This window comes from Neodiprion lecontei, chromosome 3 (assembly GCF_021901455.1).
Source record: "Neodiprion lecontei isolate iyNeoLeco1 chromosome 3, iyNeoLeco1.1, whole genome shotgun sequence".
Lineage (NCBI taxonomy): Eukaryota > Metazoa > Arthropoda > Insecta > Hymenoptera > Diprionidae > Neodiprion > Neodiprion lecontei.
In genome coordinates this window covers 4,974,353-4,988,625 of record NC_060262.1, presented here as the reverse complement: position 1 = coordinate 4,988,625, position 14,273 = coordinate 4,974,353, and the positions used below count along the sequence as shown (strand labels likewise).

At 36.1% G+C, this 14,273-nt stretch overlaps 1 protein-coding gene across 10 annotated transcripts in view; it reads left to right on the top strand.

Annotated features, from left to right (window-relative positions):
- LOC107224614 (calcium/calmodulin-dependent 3',5'-cyclic nucleotide phosphodiesterase 1) overlaps nt 1–14,273 on the top strand; it is a 172,830-nt gene that overhangs the window by 137,490 nt on the left and 21,067 nt on the right. For 9 of the 10 annotated variants that reach the window (XM_046733481.1, XM_046733479.1, XM_046733482.1 and 6 more), the window contains one exon: nt 10,941–11,174. In XM_046733481.1, coding sequence (XP_046589437.1) covers nt 10,941–11,174 — 234 coding nt within the window. The remainder of the gene's footprint in view (nt 1–10,940; nt 11,175–14,273) is intronic. The other variant, XM_015664735.2, reaches the window with a different exon arrangement.

Genomic DNA, 14,273 nt, shown 5'->3' with positions numbered 1-14,273 from the left:
GAGTATTATCAGGTTAAGGGGGGGGGGGGGGGGGTAGAAGAGGAGGAGGAGGAGGGAGGATTTGCTCTTTCTTCTTTTTATTAATCTCCTTCTACCCCTCTTTTATTTACTCAACGTTTTCATTTTGTTTCCTTTTTTATTTCCCATACGTGGATCCAACGAGTAAGGATTTTTTTTATTTCTTTCTCGTTTTCACCCTCATTCTTCTACGTTCAACCTCATTTTCTATTTACACGTTTCCTTAGCGAAAAAAGCTTCAATTTCAAAATATGAAGAAGGAAAAAAAAAAACGGAATCGAAGCAGTGCGGAAAATTTTCAAAAAAATCTTATACATACTTCTGTGTAACTGTGCTTGAAAAATGACTTACGTATGAGAAACCTATTGCATAGTATTTTTACTTTTTCCCCACTCTTTTTGTTTCGGGAAATCCGAAATGGGTGAAAATTTTTTTTGTTTTTTTTTCATACGCAGATTTCTATTGGATCACCAATAACAAAATCAAGGTCAGACTTCCAAAATTCGTACCTAACAGTGGATCCATTTTACTGGTTAAAAAAAAAATTTTAAATCGTTATATTTTCGTCTGACACGGTACCCAAATGCTTTAAAATCGTTAATTACGAATCTGAATCTGTAGTTCGAAATTCGAATTGAATATTATTCCTTTTTTTCTTCATGAACTTGCAACCCGCAGCGTGAGAACGCGAAGTTCAAGGGATGGCTCATGGCCGGTTTAAAGCCGCTTGTTTCATCGAGTTTTAGTTTTCTTTTATTCACCTGTTAGCGTGGGAATTATAGCTGCGGGTACCCGGTAAAACACATGAATTTCCGCTTAACGATAAGCCGAAGCTTAAGAATAATAATTACATTCACCTCGGCTGGCAAATCATGCAACGCAGAGTCGAAAGGCGACGATTACTTCTCGGCTCCTACCAAGAAGGATCAGCCAAGATCCCTGGGGGAATTAGTCCGTGTTTTTGCATGCACGTTAATTTACGGAGTTTTGTACGTTTCATCCCGATGCTTTTAAGCTCGACGCGAATCTGAGCTACGATCATTTTTTATTTACTCATTTATTTGCTCGCTGGGTTTTCAGTTTCAAAATTTTTGCATCCGTGCCTTGTGCCTTCTTTGAGTATTTGGGATTCAAACGGACTGCGACTGTGGACAAGACATTAAATCCACAAATCGAGATCAAAAATAAGAATTCTTAGATTTTGAACCGTTGGTTCTGTTCTGTTACTTAATCGATTTTGTAAGGGCTTGAAAATATTTCGTGTTAAATTGTGGGCAAAAATGAACGCCGAAATTTAAATTACAGAATCGTTAAAACGTTGAGAAATGCAAAATTTATAGGCTTCTGTTATTCAGAACTCTACATTTTTATTCATCTACGATTAGAACAAAATAATTCTTTGATTCTAGGGAATAATTCAATACCGTTTGACTCGAAATTTTTCTTTTATTTATTTTTTTTTCTTTTTCCACGCAACGTTCGTAAACATTTCCATACTGTTGAAAAACAATAACTCATTCCAATGAGATCAGTTTTATTCCATGATTAAAATTGTTCATTCAAAAACTTTGACCTCTTACAGCTTCTCCGGGTTATGTAAACTCGATATCAAGTAACGACTGAATTGTGAATACATCAAAGTTTGATTGTTCAATGTCTCTGCTTTCCGCGGATAGGAAAAATATACTTCTGATCGTACGATTCTTAAACGATATTAAAACAAAAAAAGCTCGATATTTCTACCTTAAAAATTTTCCCCACGTATCAACATCTAAATCCGCGAATCGAGGCGGGTTATCTTTCGCTATTTCTCGAATATGTAGAAAACCTGGGACGATGTTTTAGCAGACACGTCGAGGCTTCGAGATCGGTGAGACTCGGCCATAACTTCAATCTCGGAACCTGGGATGAAATCGCTTTATGGCCTGTCCCGACTATTTCCCCCGCGAGTGACTGTCTGCAAGCTCTTTCTCCCCCCTTTCCTCGCTCTCTCTCTCTCTCTCTCTCTTTCTTCGTCACATACACCTCCGGTATTTTAGTGCCATGGAGTGTCAGGATTACCAACGACGATACAAGGAATCGAGGTCGGCAACGATACTTGTCGTATAACGACGACGACCTTCGTCGACGACCTTTTATCCCGGCTCTGCGCCAGGATCAAAGAATTCCACTCGTTTTTATCGCGGTTTATTTTTCCCACCGACTTCGCTGCGAAAATCGTTTCCCGATCTTCCAGTACAGCGGACTTGAACTTTTTTCGCTGAAAAATCCAACAAACCATAACGGATTTTAACGCCCCTAGGTTGATTTTATTTTCCCCTCGTTAGCGGGACGCACTTGAGTCTTTTATCGTTTCGCAATGACGAGACTTGAATCTTGAGCTTTGGTAGAGAAAAGTATACTCAAACCTAACGGCGAACTTTTTGCGAGAGAGAAAAAAAAAAAAAAAAAGAAGCGGCGAAGCGAACGCGCGCGTGAATCAAATCTTCCGCGTTATTCACTTCGCGATTTATTGTCTGGTACTCCCTGATATCGAATCGCTATTTCATCACTTTTTATTCATCCTCTTGCTCTTCTTTTTCGTACTTATAAAAACAGCCATTACTTGACAGGTAAATCCAACGATTCTTCCTCGCAGTTCTCGCTGCGCAATTCGATTTTTCAACGACCAACGACTTTGATCAAAATTTTTTTTTAAGTTTAACAGATGTGAAAAAACCGAACCGAATTGACTTTTTAAAAATATCGTACGTTCATCTCGAGCGTATAAAAATTCCTGGAATCAATGACAAAAATTTATTCAACCTTAAACGGCTGGATTAATTGGAATTATTGTAGTATGAAAAATTAACGAGATAGTTGAGGTTTGAATTTTTTTTTTTTTTTTTCACCCGACGAATACAAAAATATCACCAGCCGCCGCAAGACTATAAAAAAAGAGACTGGAAAAAAATATCGTTACAATACCGCTCTCGTATTGTGTTCCCTGGTGAGTTTCCACCTGTTCTTTTTTCTTCCGTTTTACATTTTTCTTTTTTTTTTTTTGTATCCTCCGTCCAGAGTGCCGGGAAAATCGAAGATCGTCGGGACTGGAATCGCGCAGGGATTGTACTAGGAGAAAATAAAGCAAGAGTAAGAGGATGGCGATGAAGAAGTGAAAGTAGGAAAGGGGGAAAATTAAGCCCGTTGGAAGATAGCAAATTTTCCCTTTTTTCAATCCTTTTTTTTTTTTTTCTTCTTATTTCTGTTCAACCTTTTTCTCTCTCTCTCTCTCTCTCTCGCACACTTTTCTTTCGGGAATATCACTTGACCCCAAGGGATTCTCCGTTCCCGTTATATGTCTACCCACCTTGTAGCACGCTGTCTCCTGAAGGAGAAGCAACTGATTGCGAAATACGTTGGGGACAAGAAGCGCGAGGGGATGTTTCGGGCACGCGAAAATTTGCAAGGATGTACGTTATTTTATGCGGGTCAATTTAACTTCTGACGATGAAGATTGTGAGATTCTGAAATGAATTTTTCGACTTCGAATCCTTTTTTTATTTTTTTTTTTTTTATTTTTTTTCGGACGAAACTGATATTTTGAAAATTAACTGAAAATTGTCAAAAAAAAAAAAAAAAAGTAGTGATCCTGAAAACTGTCAAATATGTGCATAATTCAGTGTTGAAAGATTCGTATAGACGAAAATTTAGGCAAACTCATAAATTACGAAGTTTTGACTAGAGTCCAAAATAGAAAGTTCAGACATTTTAAAACTGAATTAGTCGCAAGTTCTTATTTCGACAGTACCGAAAAATCTTGAACTCATTGCGAATTCGGTAAATCATCAACTAGGAAATTGACAAATTTGATCAAGTGTGAAATTGCAATGAAATTACAAACTGTTAATCGTTGCCGTAGTGGAATGGCAAAATTGGAATCCGCATTAAATTTCAGAGTTCGATAATCTTATATTCGCATACATACAACATTATTCAATGAAAACGTTGAATTTTAACAAAATTGAAACGTGCAGGATTAGAAAATTTTGAAAAATGAAAAATGGCGACATTGCTAAAATTGTCAAATCGATGAAATATTTTCAGCAAATAGAAATCAAACTTCTGCGAAATCATTTTGAAATTTGTATTCCAACTCATTTTACTTTTCACCACCTTTGGTGATATAAGAAATGTGTTGGTTTCGATCGAAAATCCTCCTTACTACTTTTAGTAAATATACGATAACGTTTTTCCCAGATTATGTATTTATTTTTCAACTTATATTTAGAGTTTAAAAATTTTTTGTTTCGTAGAAATTTATTTCTCAAATTTTTCTTCCAAAACATGTTCATTTGACTACCAAGTTCCATCAGCTGCAGATTTTTCACTCGACCGTTTTCGAGATCCACGCGTAAGTTTGTCGGACAGACCGACGGACTCTTCGATTTTCATGACGATGAAAATGATCGTTGAAAACACCGTTTTCCCGATCTGTTTTCGTTCGCTTTGGTCCTTCCGCACCGTTTTGACCTTCTAAAAAATCGTGTGCCAAGATCTGAATTCCGATCGACGATACGTAGATGAGATTTTCAACATAGATCAAGCCGTATTCGGCATCGATAAAAAATAATCTGATGAGAAAAGTAATCAGGGGGTTGTTTCGTAACAACGGTGTCATAATAAACGCGATATATCGTATCGCGGAGGTTGGTGTAATGATAATTATAACACACTCGGTCGATATCTATTATAGAGTTTCGGTGTGCTTGCGCTGATTAGAGAGTCGAGTAACTGAAAATTGTTGAACTGTGATAAACGCCTCTCATGCTTGAATATTATCGCACAATATAACCGTAGATTATGTGTATACAAGTATATAAATACGACGTCATATCTGAAATTTTGCACATCACGGGTTTACTGGCAAACATGCGAAAACTGATATGGAAAATCATTAACCACGGATTGCGTAATCGTATTATTTGTGATTCCCGATGGAGTGTAAAAGTGTGCGGATTCACCAATATTACATCCTTTGATTCTATCCGCGTTTCCTGGTTCGCCTCTTTTACAAGTGATACTCGACAAATTGCGCGTCGTAAAAAATTCCAGGCTTACCGGATATCCCGACGATTCGTTTAACATGCCGAAGGCGTGCGGAGCTTTCAAACTTGGCTCTTGATTAAACCCCCTCCCGCCACCTCATTTTCAACTTCGACGACAAATATCACAGTTATATATTACACGTATAAGATGTAATACTCAATCCTGTAGAACGAAGAAGAAATCTTTTTTTGTATTTTTTTTTTTTAATTCATCCTCGTATACAACCCACGTTGTAAATTCTTGCGGTATAATTACACGAGCTTTACATCACATCTAATTTCATTTCGGAATCTTGTTTCTCTTTGTTAAATATATACGTACTTGCGTTTCTAAGAAACGTCAAAGAAACTGGGAAGATTATGAGAACACCACAAAATCGCCCGCATAAACGAATCATTTCGAATTTCATTTCGCGGAGAGTGGAAGAAAAGAAAAAAGAAAAAAAAAAAAAGAAAAAAAACGAAATAAACTTGAAAAATCGCCGTTTTAACTCTATCGTTTTCTTTATATATTGTATTTCCTTTCGGCGAATTTCAGGGAGAGCGGAAAATCCTTCCGAACCGGAATCGAGTTCTCTCTACTTTTGATCCCTCTGAAAAGCTTCGGCCCCAAAGGGTCTCCAGGGGATTCGAAACGGCTCTGCAACGGTCCGCGTCAAAACCCAAAGACAGTTTGCATGTTGAATATATACAGTACACGCAGGCTATTACATGTACAATAATAGATGTTTGTGTTATATGTCGGCTGCAGACTCAGATTTGAACAGTAAAATACATCGAACCTTTGCCCACCGCTAAAGCAATCAGCTAATTACTCTTTCCACCCGTCTATCATCCCTAGGGAAAATTCTACGCGGTGCATAAGGTAGATATTATAGGGTCGTAAATTCATCAAGTTAATTGGAAAAAAATTAAACATGTCTTTTTCATAAGATTATACGCAGGTACCTGTGTTATTGATTCGTTCAATTTTCCGATATCGTCGTTGTTTGAAAATGAATCGTCAATGTTTACTCCGAATCTCGAAATGGTTAGAGGAGAAAATGGTTTTCATCTTTGAATCGCTTCAAGTTTTAACAAGTGAGGAAAATTATTGTGAGCTTGAAAGGAAAAATAACTGGACAGCTGGTTTGATGCGGTGTTGTAATTTCTTGTACAAACGAAAACCCTGAGAATCGCTGATGCGTTATAAATTTGTCCGATATTTTTGAAAATCGGGTTTAATCTGACGGAAAAAAAAATATTCAATTCGAGAATAATCATCTCTGTGAAAATTGACTGACATTAATAACCCGTGTAAAAGTAACCCGTAGAAAAATAACACGTGACAAAAATAACCGACTACAAAAAAATATCACAAAACATTAAATCAATCTCAATCAAATTTTGAACGTCATATTTTTGTCACGGGCTATTTTGTATATGTGTGTGTGTTATTTTTGCCTTGAGCAATTATTATTTAAGTTAAAACTTGTCTTGGAATATTTTTGCTCACCGTATTTTTGTCTTGGGTTGTTCTTGCCTCGAGTTATTTTTTTCTTGAGTTATTTTATTCTTGGATTATTTTTATCGTAGTTTATTTGTGTTCGGGTTATTTTTGTGTGCGTTAATTTTGTCTTGGGATATTTTTCTTCGAATTACGTTTGCCCTGGAATATTTTTACTTAGCTTATTTTTGGCTTGGGTTATTTATTTTTTTATTTATTTATTTATTTTTATTTTTTTCGTCTCGGGTGAATTTTGTCCTGGGTTATTTCATTTTCGGATTATTTTTGTCCGGGTTACTCTTGCGTTGGATTATTTTTCTCTGGGCTTATTTTTGTCCGGGTTATTATTTTTGGATCCCTTGGTCCCGGCATCGTGGAAATCGATTCGCAAACAGTGACCTGCATAAGGCGGACCAGGGCTTCGGAGCATATTAATTGGGTGAAGTCAAAGGCGTGACGCGGGACCCTTTGTCTTTCGGGAAGAGACAGAGAGACATATCGTCGGGGGGTAAATCCATTCGAATCATCCGAGGCAATGGTGCGCACCGTCGGAACCACCGTCTCTCCCCTCGCCTCCTTCGAGACTTCCTCACTTGTGAGACTCGGCTAGCAATAGCTGCCTGTCATTAGTTGCTAATTACTCTCGGAACGTGGTTCCCGTTCTCCCCGTATATTTCGCCCATTCGGCTTTCACCTGCGATCCGCTTTGTTTCCCACGCTTTGCCGGCGGATCGAAGGGATCCAGAACTGAGTTTAAATTTATTTTTCAGCCTGTTGTTCTAACCTGTCCCTTCGGAATGATAGAACAACATCAAAAAAAAAAAAAAAAACTGTTCGAATTCGGAATATTTTGGAAATTGTAGCAACAATTTGGACCAAATTTTTATAGCGAACTATTATTCAACACTTCGCGACGGTATTTCAGTTATATTATTTAACCACACTGACAGTTTTGGTCACTGAATGGTGCGAGTTTAATGTTTGTAATGCAGATCGTCAGTTTTTTTTGTTTTTTTTTTTTTTGTCTGAAAAACGATTTTGTTTCATTATGTGAGACATGTTTTTTTTTTTTTTTTGGAACAAGTTTGTTGACGAGTTTGATGGGTGGATGGCCAAGAGGTAGAATTTTTAAACAATAAAATGTTGAAAATATCGAAAAATCTATTTTGGCATAGAATTTTAGAACTTGAAAAGTCAAAATATACAGAGAACTGAAATTAATCAACAGTATAGGAATCAAAAAAACAGAATCTTCGAAATTCTCGATTATATATCTTGACTTACAATATGTTTTGACTTTTCTATAATCTAAGTTTTCGCGTATTAAAATTCTACCAATTAGATTCTAGCATGTTCGAAAGTTCTAAATTGTGACCTTTCAAATTCTAATCACACTCTTTAATTCATATTTATCTTATTTTGCAAGCGTTTCCAACTCTATTCTTCGTATAAAAATTGGCGCGAAACTTTTGAGACCTTCATTATATATTCGTTTAAAAAATAGCAACAGTTCTCGTTGATCAGCGTTATAATAAAAATGAAAGACTGACACGACTGGATACCAATTCTTCCCCTCCTCTTTTCGACATTCGACACGAATCGTCGTAGTCTGATGTTCACCGAGGGGGTGAAAACTGAACTTTTTATCCTCCCCTCGTCGCCTTGAAGCTAAGGATGCGGTGTTCGGTATGGGCGGATATTTCTCGCCCGACAAAAGCGATGAGAACTGAAATTGGATGAGCTTCTTCTTCTTCTTCTTCATCGTCACGAGCTTCAACCCCGACGAAACGTCGCAATTCTTGATCAACGGACAAGGAGTAGAAAATAAAACGAAACAAGATACGGGGAAGAAAATAAAAACGGAAGATCGAGGATTAGAAGCGTCCAAAGAGGCGACAAAATATGAAGTCCTAAAATAAACGCGACAGACGAAAAAGCGGAGCTTTTTTACATCTGACATTGACCGTTGATTTGTTGCCACATGTTCCAAGCGATGAAAATTCTATCCTACTCGATACTCGCATTGTGTTATTCGCATCGACGAACATCGGCGGAAAACTTTCTCGTTCGTTTCGAAGTCTGCGAATAAAAATTCAATAAAAATTAATTTTAAATCGTGATAAGGATGAATAATTATTGACGAGGTGATTCAGATAGTAGTTTTGAAAAAAAAAGAGAGGAAATTTAAAACGACAGTCAGAAAAGGAGGGAAAATTTGTTATTTCTGGCAGACCTTTTTACACTCGCGATGATAAATTTAACAGTCACTAAGTTTTGCGAACGCGTGCTGTAAAAGCTGTTTATTCACCTCCCGTGCTTCAGGCAGCTCGAATCGATTTCCGCTTTGGTCGCGTAAGAGGCTCTCATTCAATGTATCGGAGATGATAACGCCGAGATGAAACAATGCAGCGGAAATCGTGAACAAAGAGATGAAAAATCGGAAGGAGATCGGCGAGCTTGGCCGTAAAACGACGTCGTCCTAGCGTTTATATGGAACGGGGATAAATCATTCGGGGCAGATCAACTGTGTACCTTGTGTTATTGGTCGTAAAAAATTTTAAGCACACCGTTAAAACGCTTTAGAGGCTTAAGCCGCGCGTTGAGCCTGTGGATTAAGTCGCGGATGGCTGATCACACAGCGATGAACAAAGCTTCTCCGTGTTTTCTCTCATGCACTTGTGTCCTCGACTCTGTTTTATGACATAATATCAGATAGGCTTGTGCGCTGGCTGGTCAAGCCACGGATCAATTTTTTCCATACAACCAAACTCATGTATGAATTCGATCTGAAAGGCTGAAAATCTAATTTTTCAGGGTGGTTCTTTATTCCACCAGTGCAACGAGTCAAAGTTCTAATAACATGGTTAATCAAATTGGTGAGTTTAAGATCAACGGTTTTTTTTTTTTTTTTTATTTTTACTATCGATTGTGAGGCATGTTTATCGTCTTTAACTGATTTTTACGTTACTAATTAATGTGTGATACGATGATCGTCTTGAAGACAAAAGGCGAGAAATAATATACCAAAATTATAAACAGGTCAGAGGTCAGATGTTGATGTTCTGAAAATTCAAAATATCTTTAGACTTGTGAAAAATATAGTAAATTCGTTTTGTTTTTTTTTTTTTTTTCATTCGATGGTGAATTATTTTTAGCATAAGATTATTTATCACTAATTTACAGAGACGGTTTTTTTACTTTCTGATTTTTTAGTCAAAATCAATATTCAGTGCAATATTCTAAAATTGAATAACTTTAATATACTTATCAATACCATCGTGATAAGAAAAAGAAGTGTGTTGATAGAATTATATAAAATAATCTTTTGAACAACACGAGTCATCGAAGAGTGAAATCGAACGAATATGCCAGATTTTTTGTAATTTTGAAAGTATTTGAAATAGAACGTTCAAAGCTGAGCTCTTGTTTAAAGTATAAGTATTCATTTTTATTTCAAACTTCTTAGCTTACGAAAATACGACTTCAATGAATGGTCAAAGTGCGACTAGCTTAAAATAAAATGAAGGCAAAAAGATTGATTTCTGACTAACCGAACTCTCAAATCTCGTAAGTCTAAAAATAAATTCGAAATCCAGAGCAGTTCGAATTGTCGAAAGTTTCGTTTTAACACCTGACGCGAATTTTTATTCAACTTTATTCGAAACGATAAAAAAATATTTTAGATTCTTCATAAATGTTCACCATTGAAATGGTAATCTTACGGAAGTAACGTGTCAAACAGAAAAGGTAACGGAACAATATTTCAAAACGCAATGTCGGCTAGCATATTTGAAGGCAAAAATAGTTACTTAACACCGTTATCGGAAATGAAAGCAACGAAGCTCATCGAGCCTCCAGATTACGTATCTCTACTGCACTCGAGGATCGCTATCTAATCAGCAGGTTTTTCGATAGAGTTAGAATAAACAACGGAAGATTTTTTTTATACCCAGTAAAATAAAGAGCAAGAGAAAAATACTGTAAGGCCAAGTTTTAATTGCTCTATCGGGTGTGTTTTTACTCTTCCAATAATTTTTAATTCCGGTTACCGCTCGGTTCTTAACTATTTTCATTTTTTACCACAGTCGAAAAATATAGTTCTGGGTACAAAGTGAGAATTATTGTGTGTTTCGTAATTCCAGCAATATTCAAACAGTTTTTTTTAACGATACCTGGTTTACTGATTTCTTCTAGTTACTGTTACAAATGAAATTTTTTCTCAGTATACGGTTTTATATTATAAAATTACCACTTTATGGTTTATTTTTTCACAAAAAAAAAAAAAAAAAAAAATCGCCTCGATACTTGGATGCGTGTATAACGTTTCCCTCTCCTTTTTTCAATTGCAGTCGCATCGCCGCCGGACCGAAGAGTCACTAAAGACGATATCGGGCTGGCAGAGGCTTCCTCCTCGATTTCCGCAACATCCTCAACTTATGCCGCAGCCTCTTCTCACGCCAAATTCACAAGCAGAATATCCACCGACCTCGCAAACGTTGGTCCAGCTTTACGCACGGCTGCCGGCGGCTCTTCCTCATCTTCAACCAGCCTCCACTCTCCCAGCCAGAACGGTGAGCGAATCAGTAAGTCGTTTTTTTTTTCTTTTTCCTGGCAGCGTTCTTAAAAGGATCTTTGAAGTCTACAGTTCGGTGAAAAAAAGCTTCTAGGTAGAGAAATTGAAAATTTAGTGAGGTTTGAATTCGGTAACTAAATTGAATTCTGATTCATTTAATCAAGAAATTATGAAAAAAAAAGCACTTCTAATCCATTATTTTTTGTTCAAAATAATTCGCCGAATGATAGTCCAAGAAACGTTTCGAAATCGTAAAGCATCTTTTCTTATTCAATGTCACATTTGTTGTGAATAGCTCGTTTATTTGATTTAATAATCCCCCTCAAATCCTCAGTTCATTACGTACCTACAAATTGTATTCGTTTCATGCGATTCGTTCTTCCGGTCCAATTGAAGAGTCAAATATAAATTCAATTTCACGAGATTCGTGGATAACTTCATTTACAAACAAACTGAGCTTTACGATTCATTGGAATTGAATACATGCTACAGTTATTTTCCTTTAGTAAAAAAATACAGGATAACATTACTTAAACTATTTTACGTTTTTCCGGGGCTCATTTTTCAAATTCAAAATATCAAATGTTGACGAATAGCATAATCTTTTGAAGTGCGAGAATCTATGCAACAACCAGTCGACGGAATGAAGATTTGTATGAAAATTCGTTGTGCAAAAATAAAACTGGCAAAAACTGTCATTGTTTAGGTATATTAGTGATTTTTGGAGAATGAACCTGATTACCCCTGAGATGAATAAAAAAACACAAAATCTGCAAGCATCTCAAATAGCATGATAAATTAAGCTCACGCATTTTCGAAAATCCACGTTAAAAGCCCCTTTAAATTAAAATGGAATGAGCGGAATCGGGTGTCGGGTGGAAGAATTCTCTGCATGCATGTGTGTGTGTGTGTGTGTGTGTAACCCTGGGGTGAAACGGGAATAAGAAAGATGGAGCAAAGAGGAACTTGCGCGCTTAATGGTAGCAAAGACAATAGTAGGTACAAACTGGAGGAGTAAACGTGAAACAATAGAGGCGTAAGCTGTAAGTCAAGAAGGAAAATTTGACCCCGGCATTGGCGTACATACAACACTTATATATATATATATATATATATGTATGTATATATGTATATACATAGGCGTAAAATATGGGGCATTCCACATCAAATTTGCAACCCATGTTCCTCACCCACTTAGATTTTGATAATCTTTTGGTATGATATCGCAACCGATCCGAAAGGGTCTCGGAATTTTCTTCAGATTTTTTTACTCACCAATGGAATTTAAAAAAGAAAAATGATAAAGCTTATCTGATAACGCCATTTTTAAAAATCTGCAAAAATTCACACTGATTCTATGATTTGAAATATGATGTTTAAACATGATGCGATGATGGGATCTCTATATTTACGACTTTATTCGCAAGTTTTTAACTTTTTTTAACTTCTGAATTGGAGTTTTTTTTATTTATTTATTTATTTTTTTTTCTATTCTTCGATCGAAATAGATCACAGAAGCATGAAAATAATGTGATTCTGCAATCTATTTGAATCAGGGGACAGAGAGAGAGAGAAAAAAAAATTTGCTTTTTCGACATGAAAAAACTAAAAAACTAGTGAAAAATTTAATAAATATTGACATTCAATTATCGTGTTATGCTTAAAAATCATATTTTAAATCATGAGATCAGTGTGGATTTTTTCAGATTTCTAAAAATTGTGTTTTCGGAATTGGATTTTAATTTTTATTTTTTCTTTTAAATTTCATGGATGGCTAAAAAAATTTGTTGACCCATTTGAGTAGATTTCAACATCCTATTGAAAACTTGTCAAAATCGAAGGGGGTGAGGTTCATGGATTGGAAATTTGACGTGGAATGCCCCATATACGTACATATGCAGTTGTGTATGTGGATGTGGAGGGATGCCGTCTTCCATTGTTGGTGGAAAGTTTACCCCCGCGGCCCGTTATCCTCCAGACGACTAATAATGTGTGCTTTTTGTTTAACTACTTTCTCACTTGCGAATGTAGAATGAGAAAATAGTGCACTGCCAAGTATACTGGGGAAAAAAAGTCTGAGTAAAAACTTGCCGAACGTTAATCTATAACGTCGTTAATCTTCGGTCTATAACTTATAACTCACATTTTACCGCCAGTCACCAGGCTGGGGCACTTGCTTTGTTCTTCTCCGAATTTTTTTTTTTTTTGTTTTTTTCATGGTCATTTTCCTTCATTAACTCCTCCTTTTCAATGTAAGTGCTGACGATTTCGTCTCACTTCGAGTATTAAAGTTATTATTGTATTGACAGAATGGAAAATATGATTTTTCTGAAATTTTTAAAATATGCTCGAACTTTGAATCAAATTTAAAATCTTGTTTGAACACTATCATTTGTCCTTCTCGAGTTACAGTTCGCCAAAAATTTCAGAAGTGACGAAAAAAAAAAAAAATTTTGGATACTCTACTTCGGAAATAGAATGTGACAGATGATTAAAACGGATTTCGTAATGTAACTGAAATTTGAAGCTGCATTTTCATTTTTACCTAAAAGCTCTATAAATTTCTGTTTTTGAGTTACCGCAGTGAGTCCGAAACCATGAAAATCGCAATAATCATCTTTGCGTTTTTTTTTTTTTTTGTCAACTGGTTATAACTCGAAAACAAGATTTTCGAGAGAGCTTGAATGAAACTCAAAGTGGAGGTTGAACTTTCATTTGAATTTATTTCAAACTTATAAAACTGTTATGGCTCGAGTAATATGCCATTAAAAAACATGAGAATCACAAAAACAAGTTTGACTGAGCCGTCTGTGGCAAACTTTAAGTCGAAAACGAAAACGTGTTAGATACTTGAAACGAAGCTTTTATTGAAGTTCAAACGAGCTTTTCTTTCCAACTTTTTGATAAAAAAAATCATCATCGCTAACTAAAATATGTACCATTCATGGGTTGATGAGAGTAAACTCCGTTTTTTGCGTTTCCGAATAACATAAAATTGTTATTATATTAATATACTGTATCACGAATACAATCATTACCTCTATCGAATAGCTTGATACGGATAAAACGTGGAGACAAAACCAGAAATGGATGTGCGATGGGATCACGT